Below are 17,336 nucleotides of genomic sequence, written 5' to 3' on the forward strand. Positions count from 1 at the left end.
AAGTTGTACCTAAAGTGACAAACCAAAGAATGTTATGTAATTCAGCAACCTAAAAAGAAATAACTTTATTATTATGAGTATCATTCCCTTCCCTGCCAAAAAAGGAATATATTCACAACTTCGCCACTTTGATTATAAATATTCCTTCTAGTGTTTTACTGCCCTCTAGTGTTCGTAAATTGGCAGTTCTCATGTTAATTATAGAAATTCAAGTTAAATTTAGGTAATGATCTTTAAAGTTATTTGTCATTATTTTCGTGTGTATGTTTCTTGTCCAGACAGGATGAAGCTATTCCAGAAGAATAGCATCTAACCTAATCAATTAGATTATGACTTAACGCATCATTGAGAATTGCAAAAGCAAAGAAACTCACGTTGTTATTAATGTTCCAGGGATTCTGCTTCTTATCCAGATATACTTTACGTTGACTACCTTGCTTTAGTTTCAAAACTACAAGAATTACTTTTAAAAATAATGATTTTCTTTTATTTTTAAATTAAGATGTGATTGGAGATAAAGTCTCATATCCCATATTTTTGGGAGGAATGAGGTCAGAATATTTCTGTCATGATTCTTTTAAGGATAAGTTCAAAAAACTACAGACCTGCTTAAAATATTAAAGCATTATGTGGCCTTCTCTAGAATTTGTGCCACAATAAGTACTGATCAGAAACTGGGTTAAAGGGAATGATCTAAACATATGGAGTCTCATGGATCCATTTCAACTTTTTATATTGTGCACATAGTGCTATTAGAGTAAAGCCTCAAATTCAAATGTTTCCCCTAATAATATTCCGCATTACCTTCAGAAACGCCAAAAAAAGTTTTATTTAATCTTAGACCTGTTCAGGTTTTTAATTTAGTAATCATAATAAAGAAATATACCTTCACCCAAGATGGTAGCCACCATGAAGAATGCAGCTGCAGGAGATGTCACTATCACTTTTGAAGATTAACAAGATAGACAGATTTGCATGGAATACAAATACAGTGACAGAACTAAAGGGAGAAATAGAAGTAAACAAGAAACAACTCCAAAATTTAATAGATACTTGTGATGACATCATGTTTGCAGATGATGACTCTTAGTGATACATTATCATATTGGAGATGTTATCATTAGTCATTTTCTAGAAGAAATATAGGAAATGTTAGAGGAAACAAAGAAAAATTTGCAAGAAGAAATTGTCACCTTAGAATCCAGAGTGGAATCAATTCAGTGGTTGTTAGCCCATTTGAAAGTTCAATTATATGCAAAATTTGGCAGCAACATAAACCTTGAAGTTAATGAAAGTTAAATATTTTATAATACTTTAAAAATGTATTTAATAAACTTGAATATTGTTTTAAAATATAAAGTAATACACCTTTATGTGTTTGTCAGCTTTAAAAGGCATTCTGTATAAAATTTGAAATGAAAATGGTATCTTACTCTCCTTAAATTTGAAAAGAATGAAATATTACTGATTCAGATAAATAATAAATCTTAACTTTCTTGGAAATTATATAATTTTTAAAAAAGGAATCACCTAAATAGTACATGCATAAATGATATATTTGTATTTCTAATTTTTTCACATAGTACTCAAGATCTTTCAATAAAATGGTGACTTTAAAGTTAGATGTACATTTTTCTATAAATAATTCATACTGCAATATTGAAAACATTTTATAGGCAGCTTTAAAATAAACTAATTATTTTTTCTTTGCAGAGGCATTGAACCAATTTCATAAACTTCATTCATATGCATTTTTTCCCTTAGGGCTGCATTATCCTTGAATTGAATGTTTGTTACCCTTTCACCTAAATGATTTATTTTTTCCACACACAGCTTGGTTTCTAATACTTCAGGTTTTCATTATTAAAATTATGTATTGAGTGCTTTTGCTTTGGGCAAAGTCTTGTACTTAGAACAAAACTCTGGTATATGCTGAGGTTCTTGTATTTGAAAAGTCTAAAGCTTTTTGAAAGGAATGATCTTACTTATTAAATACTGACATAAATGTTTAAGAGTTTGAATATTTTCATAATGGGTCTGATGTTACTGGAAGTAAAAAAATACTGTGAAAATTTTAATAGACTTTTACAAAATTTGAAAATCTAAAAAAAATTAGAGGAAATGTAATTAATGTATTTTAATGGTAAAGAACTATTCTAGAGCTAACTATATCTTTTTTCATTATCTTTTAGCTTCATAGTCATACACTCCATGAATGTATAAGGAAAAAGAAAGAAGCATCACTTAAAATTTTTAAAATGCTTTATTCAGGATATTTTCTTGACTGACATGGTACTTTGTAGAGTCCATTAAAATATTTGCTTTCTGATGAAAATGATGAATTTGGTAAAAGAACTATTTAGTCATGTAATTTTTCAGTTGCTTTAGCAGAGACATTGAAAAGAGTGTGAACCCCAGGAAATAAGATAGGCAAAAAAAAAAAAAAAAGTCATCTTTAGGTTATACTAATTACTAAGAACACACATTCTATTTGCAAGCTTATGTCTGCTCAAGCCATAGGCCAGATTTTTTCCCCCCAGTTCTTTAGGATAATAACAAAAATGTATATATATTTTTTTCACATTTTACATTCCCGTCCTGTCTTGCTTCCTTTTTATTTTAATCCTGTTCTTTTTTAGCATATTTCCTAGTTCTTCCTTCCCATTTTTCCCTCAAGTGCTCACTGTTTTGTTTTTAGTACTGGACAATTTAAAAATAATGTAGAGATAATAAATTAATGCCATAAGTTGAGGTATTTTATAGTTTAAAAACTGTGTAGGTTAGACATTTTCAAAATGTCCTGTTATGTAGAAAATATAGTAAAGTTGCAATTCTTGACTCTAATGAGCCATTGAAACCCAAATTTTTCTAGACTTACTAGTATATAATGTTTCATTATAAACAGTGAAAATTTTAGATTTCTGCCATTCTAATAAATGTGTAGTAGATGCCCCTTTTAAAATATGTAAATAAAAAACAAATACCAATTCATTATTCACTTTTTAAAAAAAATAAGACAATGGGAACTTCCCACTAGAATTTAAAAGCTTCTGTGACCCTTTAGGGCTTAGAGAGTTCAGAATAAATATGTACAATACAAGGCATAAGTGTCCCTGGTGAGACTGATGCATAAATAGAGATGTTAAATCTGGTGTGAAGCAGAAATCTCAAATCATAGCCCTTTCCAAGGCTATTTAGCCCTCTTAGAGCTTCATCATCTCCCTTTCAGACTTTGGCCAGTAGACAAGGTTCATTACAAATGTTCTGAGTCTACACTTGTTCTCTCTGCTGCTGTTCACTCTTCTGGCCATGCTATCTACAGAACATAATTATAAAGAAATGATCCTAGTTTCAGTTTCTTTTTTAAATACCACTTATGTTGACAGGGCAAGAATGAGGTTCTTAAATCATCTTTTAACCAACCTGCTGATAATATTATGAGCTTTGTTTTTTTTCTTCTTTTTTGATAGCCATCTGCAGAATTCTGCCAAATATATACTCTTCTTTTCATGCAGAACATTCTAATAGGCCACTAGTGTGAAATAGTTTATTTTCCTTAAATAAAGAATTTTTAAAAAAATTCTTCCACCTGAGTCATCTACAGTTCAAATTACTGGTTAGGATTAAAGGTGAAATCCGCGACTGCAGAACTTACCTTTTCCAATGTGTAAACTACCTGCTTGGAAAAAATTTTAAACCAACAAATCATGTTAGCTTTGTTTTCTAACCAGTGAAGCTGTGCAGCCCAGATTTTTTTTTCAGATGCCATTTTTATCATGCCCACCTTGTGTTATAATTCCTTGCTCACATCCCTTCATGCCTATATAACCACTTCATAACTTACAAATAATTCTTATCCATTTTCAGAATTAATTTACTGATGATCTCATTAAAATCATACTTCATACATAATAAATGCTCCACAAAGCCAATCCACAGATACCATTTGCTAGACAATGAGGAAGGTTTTGTAATGTGTCATACCCGCTTTTCACTAGTACCTGGTAAGAACTGCTACCTACTCTACGTGTCAGGGATAAGGGGAAAGGGAAAAAAGGAAGCATTTGTGTTCTAGGAGAGGTTATTCCCAAGGGAATGAGTGGAGCAGTGACTAATGGAGAGTATAGAAAGGGTTCCCACGGAATCCCACAGTTTTAAGAATGAAATCATTATCCCATTATTCAATGTTCTTCCTTTCTTGTAGCTTCCTATCACAAGACTCTCAGCTTTGTCAGCTAAAGTAACAAGAATGTTTTTCCAATGCCTCCCTACTCTTCTCACTACTGGGTACACTCTCCCACAGAAAGGTTTTTGTAAGTGGCAAATTCATAACAATCTGTTCTTCACCCGTGTGTTGGATGTGGTGCTGAGCACTAGATAAAGCCATGAACAAGAGTAAAACAGACTTTACCCTCATGGAGCTACTAGTCTAATAACCTTATATACCAGTGCTGCCCATCTGCAACAGTATAGTTTATTTTAAAAATTGGTGAAATAAACTTTTACGGCATTATTAATAGTCTCTACTGATTTATAATGCTGTTGGGGAGAAAAGAGGAGCAGGAGAAACACTAGTAGGACAAGCTGAGTTAAATTGCTTAATGGCACCAGCTCCCAGTAATGGAGGTATCCAGTGAAAGCAGATAGCATTATGTGTATAGACATCAGGAAGAAAGGTCACAAAATTTTCTTATAACTCCTCTATTTATTCCTTCAGCCTTTTAAAATAAATCATATCATGACATTTGTCTGCTTAAATCTTCCAATGCCCTCACCCGACTCTGCAAAAATTATGGTTATAATGGTCTACAAGAAGAACACAATCTGCATTTACTTCACTTCCATTTCTGCCTCTTTTCTTTCATCCTCGGTTACTAGCCCCTCTGATTTTGCAACCAGATTGATTTTGCTGTTCCTCAGAATGCCTGGCACTGAGAAGCTTCAGAGTCTTCATACTTCCCTCTTCCCTACATGATTTCTCCCAGGGATCCCAGATATCTGCATGGCTTCCTCCTCATTACATAAATCTATGATGCTTTCCTAAAAACACACCATTTGAATGGTGTTCTCCCTTACCTGCCCTCATATTCCCTTTTGTTGCATTGTTTTTCTCCTTAGTATGTTTTACCATCTGAGACATATCCACTTATTTATGTGTTTATTGTCTGTCTCCTCCAGGTAGAATGTTAGCTCCAAAGAGGCAAAGAATTTTGTCTCCCCCCACCTCCTGCACACACACCCACATTTCTATTTCCCTAGTATTTAGGATACGGTTTGGCATGCATTGGGTACACATAAGGTTTTTGAGTGAATTGCTGTAGAGGAAGAAAGAATGGAAAAATGAGAGTAGCATTCTTGTTAAGGAAGACAGGATGAACAAAGGCATATAAGGAGGAATAAATATGATACATGGGAGATAAAAGAAACAGCCCTGAGTTGAAGAAAAGGACCAAGAAGGCAGTAATTGAGACAAGTCAAAACAAATGTAAGATAACCAAGCAAAGGAGTTTAGGTGGGTTTTTCATTATTGTTGGGAGGCGGGGATCAATCCCACTGCCTCACACATGTGAGACAAGTTGTTCTACCACTGAGTTACACCCCCAAGCTCCAGGAGTTTAGGTTTAATGTTATCTAATCAGCAAAACTGTTTCACATTCCTAAGAAGAGTAATCTAGCAAATGATGTTTTAAGACCATTAGTTGGGAATTGGTGTGGAAGGTAAATTGAAAGGGAAAGAGACTGCATATAAGAAAACCAACTAGATTATTTCAGTAATCTAAGCAAAAGGCCCATCAAGAGGGCAGTGGTGAAGAGAAAAAGAATGATGAAGATAGGTCAAACCTGTGAGAAAACCTACACAGGACAAATCAAAAGGCCTTGGTAACTGTATTAAATGAAAAATAAAGGAAAGGGAAGAGTCAAGACAACATTTCAAGACTGGAACAGAGCAGGATGTTAGGACAAGGAGCCAGTTAATTCTAGGGTCTGCAGGTGTTGCTGCAGTAAAAATCATCTGTAATCTGTTAACTTTATCATTCTTTAAGGAATTAATGTCTTTAAACTCAGCAAAAGTAGACAGTAGATTCAAATGGTCACCCTTGAGTTAACTAATGCTGTAGCACTGGATAATGTTTACCTCATTTAGTGAATTAGAAATGAAAACTCCTTGCTGCATAGGTATGTGCTAATTCATGAGGGACTTGTCTACTTGAACTTGGAACTCCAGAAGGCTATGGCATTCACACTTTCTGTATAATTCTTTCCAGTAAAGTTTAAAATTATTTTTCATTCATTTCCCCTTCTTTATCTTCAGCCATAATTTTAAATATATGCTTATTTTTAATTCACATAGTAATTCTATATAGTTATGGGGTATACTGTGATATTTCAATACATGTATACAATGTATAATGATCAGATCAGAATAATTGACAGGACTATCACCTCAGACATGTATCATTTGTTTGAATTGGGAACACTTAAATCCTCTTTATTAGCTATTTTGAAATATTTGATTAATTGTTGTCAACCATAGTTATCCTGTTTTGTTAATGTTCTTCCTGCTGTCCAACTCCTGTACCTGTTAACCAATCTCTCTTCATCTTCTACTCCAACACCCTTCCTACATTCTGGCAACCACTGTTCTGTTTTTGAGATTCACGTATATGTGAGAGCAAGCAGTATTTGTCTTTCCATGCCTGAATGTCCTCTTCATGTTGTTGTAAATGACAGAATTTCTCTTTTGGTATGACTGAATAATATTCCTGTTTGCATGCACACGCACACACAAACCTATGCACATACTGTTGGTTTTTTTTTTTTTTAATCCATTCGTATGGACACCTAGGTTGAATCCATATCTTGGCTGTTGTGAATAATGTTGCAGTAAACACATCAGCACTGACATCTCTTCAGCATACTTATTTCATTTCCCTTAGATATTGACCCAGTAGTTGGTTGGATTGCTGAATCATATGATAGTTCTGTTTCTAATTTTTCAAGGAACCCATTTCCATTCAAGGTTATTACTGATAAGTAAAGACATACTCCTATCATTTTGCCATTTTTTTTTTTTTCTGATTGTGAATGTTCTTTGTTTCTTCTTTCCTCTTTTTTTCATCTTTCTGTTTGGTGGTTTTCTGTAGTGATAAGTTTTGATTTTCCTTCATTTATCTGCTCTACTAGTGATTTTTTGTTATTTTCTTATGTTATTATGATGGTAGTTATCATCCTTTTGCTTCTAGGGTAGGACTCTTAAATATTTTATGTCTAGTGGTAATGAATTTCCTCAGTTTTTGCTTGTCTTGGAAACACTGTATTTCTTCTTAATTTCTTTATTATAACTTTTCTGGTCATAGTATTCTTGGTTGGCAGGTTTTGTTTTGTTTTGTTTTCCTTACAGGAATTTGAATATTTATTTCATCCCATTTTCTCCTGGCCCTTAAGATTTCTATTGAGAAGTCTGCTATTAGTTTTCATGGGGATTCCCTTATATGTGACTTGATATTTTTGTTGTTTTTAAGAGTGTTTCTCTTTATCTAATGCTTCTAACAGTTTAACTATAATATGACTCAGAAAATTGTTGTTGATTGAACTTATAAGAGTTTTTGGATCTTCCTGGACCTGGATATTAATATCTTTCCCAAGATTTTGCAAGGTTTTAGGAGTTATATTATTGAATAGATTTTATTTGCCTTTCCCCTTTTGTACTCCTTCCTGGAGCACCCCAAAAGCAAAATTTACTAGCTTAATAGAGTCACATCAGTCTCAGGTTTTCTTCAGTTTTTTTGTTTGTTTGTTTGTTTGTTTTTGGTTTGCTTTAATTCTTGGTCAGGCAGTTCTTCGGTTTCCTTCTCTTTGGGTTTGTTGCTAAAGAGTTTGGTTCAGACTTCTTGTATCCCTGTGTTGATAACTTGTCTGTTGGCAATCATTTGCCTCTACCAATTTTTCAGGGTGGCTTTCATAGTAAGAAACTTTCTCCTGGTTATGTGTTCTGGGTTGTTGGTTTGATAAACTGTGTTATCTTTGGTTCTAGGTGACTGCTTTAGTGTAGGTCTACGTTTCTGCTTCAGTTATAATCAACATTGGTGATATCTGTACCTCAATGGCCTAGGCTACAGAGGTTGTAGAATTGTACTATCAACAGGGATGCAACTTTCATAGATGTGGTTGGTTTACTGGCAGTTCTGGGTGTAGCACACACAGCTGCAGGTCTAGGACACCAGTTTTCAAGGGTTTCATGGGGGAACCACTTTGCCAGGCCTGTGCAAATGAGGCACAACTGGTGTGGCAGCAGAGGCATGCTATCCATCAGTTTCCAAGGGCTCTGGGAGGTTAAGGGTGCTATAGTGTACCCATGTGGTTTTGACAGTGTATTTAGGAGTGGCCTGTCAGTGTCTGAGGGCCACTTGGAGGCCAAGCCACACCAGTAGGCCAGATGAGGTACTAATCAGGTCACCTCACAAGGTCTCTGGGGTCTGCTTCTCAGAGTCACTGTGCCAAGCTTCTGTGAACAGCCTACCCAGCTGCTTCCAGGTTCCTTGACCTGCTGAACTACTCAAGGCAGGATACTTGACTGCTTCCTGGGTAGTGGGTGGGTTGGCAAGACACATATGAGTGTTTCTACCTAGGCATCTGCAGGCCAAACCTCTGGGAGGATTGCCCAGTTGTTGCCCCATGATTTTGTAAATTCTTATTTCACATTTGCTTTCTCGTGATGTAAATAATGATGAAATATTTCCCAATCTTTACATAATTCTATTTTCCTTAAATTCATTTTCTTCTTTTCATATAGGATCAATACTTAAAAATACTATGTACAATTTCTGGACTTTATTAAAGAGAATAAAATGTTGATTTCAACACTTTTAATTTTGTTCTATTTCAGATTTGGTGTGAAGAAGAAGCCAATTTATATTAATGTCATTAGGGATCCTATTGAGAGGCTTGTTTCTTACTATTACTTTCTGAGATTTGGAGATGATTATAGACCAGGATTAAGGAGACGAAAACAAGGAGACAAAAAGGTAATACTTTAGTTTTTAAGATATTGTCATACAGATAATTGTTTATTAAATGCAATGGCTAATCCTCTTTTTAAATTTGTTGTAGTTACTGATGATAAATGTACTGCTTGCTATTGTGGAAATTTTGGAAGGAACTCTGAAGTATATAGAAAGTAAACTGTGTAGCTAATCCCTTGAAATATCCATAACTTTTGTGATTTTTAAAAATATTTTTCTTGTTGTAGGACTGAATATCCATTTTACTTATCCTATTAATTTTTCAGGGTTGGGGATGTAGCTCAGTGCTAGAGTTCTTACCTAGCATGTGTGAATGTGTGAGGTCCTTGTCTTGATGCCCAGCACTGGAAAAAAAAAAAAAAAAAAAACCAGGAGACCATTAAGACTTTTATAATTATTGATTAATAAGCTGTATCTTCATATATATTTGGGTTCTCTTAGTCTTAATTATGGAAATTTATATTTACTTGTAATCATCAGTTAGGGTTACTGTTCTGCTAAAGCAGCTATTTTTGTTTTTTTCAGGCAAGGAGAGAATAATGGCTGGATAAAGTTTGTATCATGTTCAGATTTGGGTTGTCTTTCATTTCAGTGTATCCTATAGAATATCACCAGATTTATATTTCTAAGAACTATAGTCATTTTTCCCTTTTCTGGTGGAGCACCTTTTTGGGGAACTCAGTGCTCACAGAATTACCCAAGGCGTGGGAAACACAATCTGATAGGATCTGAGACCTATCTCTCCTGTCTATTTTTGCACCAGATACCCAGCCAGCTGTTTCAACCACATGAAATATCACCATCCTCCAAACTTACTATTGATTCATACTCTTTGCACATGCTATTCCTCATATTCAGTATGAGGATTCAGTATGAGTATTCTTTTAAAGTTCGCAGAGCATGCCATCTCTGCTTTTAAGCATTTATTTTGTGATATTTGGATTATGTTTACATATTGTCTTTCCCATAATATAGTGAACCTCCTGAAGCATGCATTTATCTTTGAGTCCCTAGTACTTAACATGGTACTACTTTATCTGTAAGTGCTTATTAATAAATAAATGTGTAAATTTTGCAAATTTTAAACTTTAAAGTGTTATACAGGAGTGATGCTAGATACGTGGTAAATAATACTAATAAATATGCAACAATTTTTTGAAGTTAGATGTTTCTTCTTTGTCACATGATGGGGCAGTAATTTTTTGTTTCATTTTCTTTTATTATATTTTCTAGAAATTGCTATTCTTTTCTTAGTCTCAAAACATTAGGCAGAATGTATTGATTCAAACATAGATAACTAACCAAATCTTTTTCCAGAGTACACCTATATTTTAGCATTAATTTCTAAAAATATTATTACTGTGTTCTACAGATTTTTGTGAAATCTATTAATGTAATTATTTTGTGGCCTAATGCTTTATAGAATTATTTTGGTATTTATTTCTAAATTCATTTTTTAGAAATTATTGATTTTTCTCATTTTAGTTGTTACCATTCAGTCTATTACTAATAAACGTTAGTACCCATCTCTGTCCATTGATGAAAGGAGTAAGGCAGGTAGGTCTCGTATGCCCCATTTGTCACTATCAGCCCTGGATAGCATCGTTTTGTGGTTGCTATCCTATGTAGGTTAGGGGATTGAACAATAACAATGCTTAATGAAATTAACAATAACTCACATTTATTGTTTATTGTATACCAAGAACTGTTTTAGGTTATTGGGTTTTCAAGTAACTTGCACAATTCTATGAGGTAATTGCTGTTATTGTCCTCATGTTACAGTAAGGAAACTTTGACACAGAAAAGTTTTATACCTTGCCTTGTGTCATAAGCTAGAATTTAAATCCAACCACTCTAATTCCATAGCCCATAGTTGTAACCCCTCTTTTTGTCCTTAAAAACATTTTTATGTGAGATGTGCCAGAAATACTTTTAATACTCATGGAAATGTCCAGGAAGATATTTTAACATCATCTTCCTTTTATATATATAAATTTTAGGTAGATATGCCATCCTGTGGAACCATTTTGCATCTGATGATAGGACTTAGTTTTTTAAAATATTTTGTTATGAAAGTATATATTACACCTGTTAGTTTAGACGCAGTATTAGTAACATGAGCAATATACTATCGCATTGTCTGAAGTCTATTGAGGATAGGACCAGTACTTTATTAAAGGATAAAATTACTTGTTTTGTGATAGAATTTGTTAAGTTTTGAAACATATTTATAGTTAGGTATTTTAAATAATTCATCTTGTTTCTCATGATATAAATATTGGTAATGTTCTGTGACCTATAAACAATATTTTTTTTAATATCTTTAACCAGCAAGAGTTTTCATGAAACTAAAAAGTTGATGAGACTGCATGTATATAAAACTTTTCTGAAAATGGAGACATACTTGAAGATAATGGAGATTAAACTGTGGCCATTACATTGAAAATACAAAGATCCTATTTTCAAAAAAGTTTGGAGTGCTTTATTTCCATGAAATTGTATATTTGCACCTCAAATGATATTCAAAGCACTGTTAGGCAATATTCAATTCATTACTCGTAGCAATTATTATGTTATAAACTAGCACTCCAATAATCTGAACTGCTCTCTGGTTGTACTGTCAAACAGTAATTTGAAACACATTTCAGATCTATTTATACTTAGGATAGGTTTCAATTGGTCTTACAAGGAACAGATTTGTTTTGCTGTGCAAAGTGGTGCACGCCTGTACTTCCAGCTACTTGGGAGGCTGAGGCAGAAGGATTACAAGTTGAAGCCCAGCCCCAGCAACTTAGTCAGACCCTGTCTTAAAATTAAAAAACAAAAAGGGCTGGGATATAGTTCAGGGATACAGCACCTCTAAGTTCAATTCCCAGTACTGCCAATCCCCCAAAATCTTTTTGTTTTATTTGGAAGATTTTAAATGCTCTGTGTTTTATATTTTAGATGTAGAGTTTTACTTAATTACCTGAAAAGTAGATATATAGAGAGATTTGAAGGTTTTTATTGAATAACCATATAGATTAAATTGGTGGTTCTCAAACTTTTTAAACTCAGAATTCCTTTTATACTCTCGAATAAAAGTATGATGAAACACAAAGAACTTTGGTTTGTGTGGGCTAAATCTATTGTAATTTTCAATAGCAATAAATTTCCCATTTTTTTGAGAAATTTTTAGATGTTAATTTTAAAATAACAATGGGAAACTCATGTTAACATAAATAATTTCAATTCAAATAACCATCTCCCACCTTAAAAAAGTAAAAAGACTAGTATCATTTTACATTTACAAATCTTTTAGTATCTGGCTTAACCAGCCTGATTTTTATATATTTCTGAATTCAGTCTGTTGTTACATTCTTTTCTTCATACAGGTGTCATTGGAAAAGAATTTTAATAGCCTTTTCAGAAAATTGTGGCTATTTTTAATATTTTAATACAAAAAACTTAAGTGGTAGTTGTGAAATCTGAAACCACATCAATGAACTTTTTATATTCTGCTACATTAATATTCAGTGATATATGTTACACTTTGAATTATTAACCGAGCACAATTTTGAGACATCATACATTGGTCATTTGGAGTACATTGATTTACTGAGTTATGTGAACCTTTCAAATGTTAGCATTTTATTATACAATATCAGAAATTCTCATTCATTAATATCATAGTGTGGCTGGGGATATACTTCAGTTGTAGAGTACTTCCTTAGCACGTGCAAGTACCTGAGCTCAGTACCCAGCACTGCAAAAAATAAATGTGTGTAGGGGGGCAGTATTTATCACCACAGTTACCATCAAAAACATTGTGTGTGAGGGAGCAGTGGGGGTGAAGCCAGAGCCTTGTGCATACTAGGCAAGTGCTTTACTGCTTAAATATAGTACCAGCCCTTTTTTAAATTTTATTTTGAGACAGGGTCTTAACTAAGTACCCAAACTGGACTTGAACTTGCAGTCCTCCTGCGTTAGCCTTCCAGGTAGCTAGAATTATGGTCATGCACCACTGCACCCAACTAGAAAAGTCTAAGTATTGAGAAATTGTTAGGCGTATGTTGGTAAATGTGAATTTTCCAAAATTCTATTTCTTTGCTTAAAAGTTAACTGTGTGTGTGTGTGTATACACAAGGGATTGAATCCAGGGTGCTGTACCACTAAACTACATCTCCAGCCCTCCTTTTCTCTTCTTTTCTTTGAGACAGGTTCTTGCTAAGTTACTCAGGCTGGCTTCAAACTTGCAATCCTCCTGCCTCAGCCTCCCAAACTGCTGGGATTATAGGCATGTGCCACTATACTTAGGTAAAAGCTATCATGGTACCTTCAGCATCACTCTTGTTGTTCAGTATTGCTTTGGCTATATCTTTTATATCACTGAATATGCAAGAATTTCTCAATCTGGACACAGTTATTCTTTCAAGCCAGATCATTTTTGTTATGAGGGACTTAAAGCGTCTCTGGCTTTAAGTGCAATGGCACACATCTGTAATCTCAGCAGTTGGAGAGGCTGAGGCAGGAGGATAGTAAGTTTGAGGCTAGTCTCACCAACTTGATGAGGACCCAAGCAACTTAGCAGAACTCTGTTTCAAAATAAAAATTATTTTAAAAGACTGGGGATGTAGCTTAGTAGTAAAACAGCCCTACATTCAGTCTCCAGTACACACACACACACACATACTCTCTCTCTCTCTCTCTCTCTCTCTCTCTCTCTCTCTCTCACACACACACACACACACACACACACACACACACACACACACACACACACAAATCCTCTGGCCTCTACTGTAGGCTCCCATACCTCAATTGTAAGAACCAAATATGTCTCCAGACATTGCCAGATGCCATCTGTATAGCATAACAGCTTGTTATAATTTTAGCTTCCTAATAGATTATTAAATATTTTTGTTAACTTTTTTTTTTTTTTTACCAAAAGGAGTTTATACTTATAGAAAGAATAAACATGTATGTGCTTTAAATAGAAATCCAAAGAGAATTAGTTTGTGTATTAGGAAGTATTTAACGGCTCCGGAGATCACAATTCCTCCTCCAATAAACCTTTTCTATTTCTTTCTCTAAATTATCTAAAGTAAATTAAGATAGCTAGGAATTACAGTGAATTTAGTATATTCTACTTAAAAATAGATATTAATTTGCAAAAGATAACAAGGTTAGAAGTCCAGACTTAGTCCTACCTGATCCTAACCATGGGCTTACAAAATGTTGCCTCCGTAGTACTTAGCAATGCCCTAGTCTCTGAATATGTTTTGCTTATGGAATGTGAATTTTACTATTTTGTGTCACAGAAGCATTTAAAAATCATTATTCCTGGGCACAGTGGCACACATCTTTGGGAATTTGGGAAACTGAGGCAGGAAGATCATAAGTGAGGTTAAGCCTGGGCAATTTAGGGAAATCCTGTCTCCAAATTTAAAAATTAAAAAGGACTGGGAATATAGCTCTGTGATAGAGCACCTCTGGGATCAATCCCCTGTACCTTCAGTGGAGAAAAGAGAAAAAGAAATATGTTATTGCTGTTTAGAAAGTATTTTATGTGTAAAACACCACAGAAAAATCAATATAATAACTTAGTAGGTGGCATATTTAAAGGTTTTATAACTTCTCTTTGTGAATTACACTGTTCATCTCAGTCAGTATCCACACAATGTACATCTCAAGAATATCCACACAACGTACATCTCAAGAGTCAAACGTACATCTCTTCTTCCTAGGTTTCTGATTGGACTAAGGTAGTTCTTTTCATGAAAGAGAAAACAAGTAGAGTAAATTATAAGGGAGTTAAGGAAGAGATGATGAGTTCTGTTTGGACTTGGCTTTGAGTCATCCGTAAGTTGGGAGAGATATTCACTAGAAATCTCTGGACCTCAGACAAGAATTCATGTTTATTCCAATGCCAATGCCATGATGCTGATTTTGGTAGGATAGCTGTGTAGTATAATTTGAGATCAGGTATCATGGTGCCTTCAGCATCACTTATTGCTCAATATTGCTTTGGTTATTCTGGTTCTTTCAGTTTTCCATGACTTTTAGGATTATTTTTTTTTTTAGTTCTATGAAGAATCTGTATATTGCTTTAGTAATATGGCCATTTTGACCATGTTAATTCTGCCTATCCAAAAACAAGATGGATAGGTCTTTCCATCTTCTAAGGTCTTCTTCAGTTTCTTTCTTCAGTATTCTATAATTTTCACTATAGAAGTCTTTCACCTCCTTGATTAGAATTATTTCCAAGTATTATATTATTTTTTTAAATTTTACTGTGAATGGAATTGTTTTCCTGATTTTTTTTTCCCCAGGAGATTCATTATTGGAATAGGAAAGCTATTGATTTTTTATGTTGATTTTGTATCCTGATACTTTATTGATTTTTTTTTTTTTTATCAGCTACAGAAGTCTTCTGGTAGAGTATTTTGGGTTTATTAAGTATAGGATCATGTCATCAACAAACAGAGATAATTTGATGACTTTTTCTATTTGTATCCCTTTAATTTCCTTGGTGTTTATCCAAAAGAACTAAAATCAGCACACTGTAGAGATACGTGAATACCACTATTTATAGCAGTGCAATTCACAATAGACAAGTTATGGAACCAGCCTAGGTATCCCTCAGTATAAGACTGAATAAAGAAAATGTGGTAAATATATACATCAGAGTTTTAGTCAGCAATAAAGAAGAATCAAATTATGCCATTTGCTGTTAAATGGATGAAATTGGAGAACATCATGCTGAGTGAAATAAGCTAGAATCAGAAAGTCAAGAGTCAGATGTTTTCTTTCATTTGCAGAAGCTAGGGAGAAACAAGAATTTAAAATGGTGATAGCGGGGGATCTCATGAAAATAGAAGGGAGAACAGTGGAACAGTGAGGTAGAGAAAGGGGATTCGGGGGTAAGAAGGAAGGATAGGAAAGGGGGAGAACTATGAATGAAGTTGACCAGACTTCATCATATGCATGTATAAGTATATCAATGAATTACACTTTTATGTATGTCTATAATGTACTAATTAAAAATATATTTATAGAAGAAAGGCAAATCAGTAGAGGAGAAAGGGATTGGGGGAGGGAGGAGGTAGGGAAGGGGATAGTACTGGTGCTTTAGTCAGCTTTTTTGCTGCTGTGACCAGACCTGGAAAGAACAATTTTAAAGAGGAAAAGTTTATTTTGGGGCTCATGATTTCAGAAGTCTCAGGCCATAGATAGCCAACTCCATTCCTTAGGGCCAGAAGTGAAGCAGAACATCATGGTGGAAGTATATGGCAAAGGAGAAGGAGAACAGCCGGGGATATGGCACCACGAAACAGAGACTCCCTTCACAACAGACAAAATATATACCCCAAAGACAGGACCCCAGTGACCTACCTCCTCCTCCCACACCCTACCTGCCTATAGTTACCACTCAGTTAATCCCTATCAGAGGATTGATTCACTGATTAGGTTAAGGTGCTCATAACTCAATCATTTTACCTCTAAACTTTCTTGCATTGTCTCACACATGAGCTTTTGGAGGACACCTTATATCTAAACCATAACAATGGATGATTGAAATGAAACAAATATGTGTATTTAAGAATGTCGAAACTAACCCCACAATTATGAATAACTATAATACACTAATTAAAAAAGAAATAGTTCTCACACTAAACTGGGAGATGTCAACATTAAATAGAAGTTGAAACCGTGAGACTGAATGAGATTGCACTTGGAAAATATAGTATGAAAAAGGACCAAATGAAAAAAGAAGGAAAAGCCAGAGGGGCGAGTACGTATGTCTGGGGAAAACTAACACTTAAGGAGTAGGCAGAGAGAGTAGAGCATGTCAAGGAAGCTAAGAGGAGGGAATCAGAAGACAAATGAGGTCCTGAAATGGATAGGAAAGAGTTTGATTTCAAAGAGGTCAGTGAAATGACAATTGAAAACTGGCCCTTAGATTTGTCAATTGGGAAATTATTAGGGACTTCAGAGGAAGGAGTTTAAATGGAATCCAAAAGGTTAAGGAGTAACTAAGAATTGAAGAAGTTGGAACTGAGAGGTAAAACTACTCTGAAAATAGAAGTTTGGCTTTGAAAGACACAGAAAACATCGGAAATGTTTCTTACGTGATAGGCATTTGGACATATTCATACTTCTAAAGAAAGCAAGATGAATAATTAAGAAACTGGAAAAACTGATAGAACAGGGTCTCAGAAGGGGAGAGGATGGTATTCCCATTGTTAAAGATGGGAGCAGTCAGAGGCTATAGGTGCTAGTAAGCTTTTATCTAAGCAGAAAATCAAGAGAGCTCACGCTTAGCTTCCATTG

General features: G+C 34.4%; 1 protein-coding gene and 1 pseudogene across 4 annotated transcripts in view; both read left to right on the forward strand.

The window, feature by feature from the left end:
* HS2ST1 (heparan sulfate 2-O-sulfotransferase 1) overlaps nucleotides 1-17,336 on the forward strand; it is a 215,381-nt gene that overhangs the window by 184,477 nt on the left and 13,568 nt on the right. For all 3 annotated transcript variants that reach the window (XM_079139900.1, XM_079139898.1, XM_079139899.1), the window contains one exon: nucleotides 8,888-9,026. In XM_079139900.1, the coding sequence (XP_078996026.1) occupies nucleotides 8,888-9,026 (139 nt within the window). The remainder of the gene's footprint in view (nucleotides 1-8,887; nucleotides 9,027-17,336) is intronic.
* Nucleotides 5-8,879, forward strand: LOC306661220 (prefoldin subunit 4-like; annotated as a pseudogene). The gene has a single exon. The product of its transcript is annotated as a prefoldin subunit 4-like (transcript).

This window comes from Sciurus vulgaris (genome assembly GCF_902686455.1).
Source record: "Sciurus vulgaris genome assembly, chromosome: 1".
NCBI classification, from domain to species: Eukaryota; Metazoa; Chordata; class Mammalia; order Rodentia; family Sciuridae; genus Sciurus; species Sciurus vulgaris.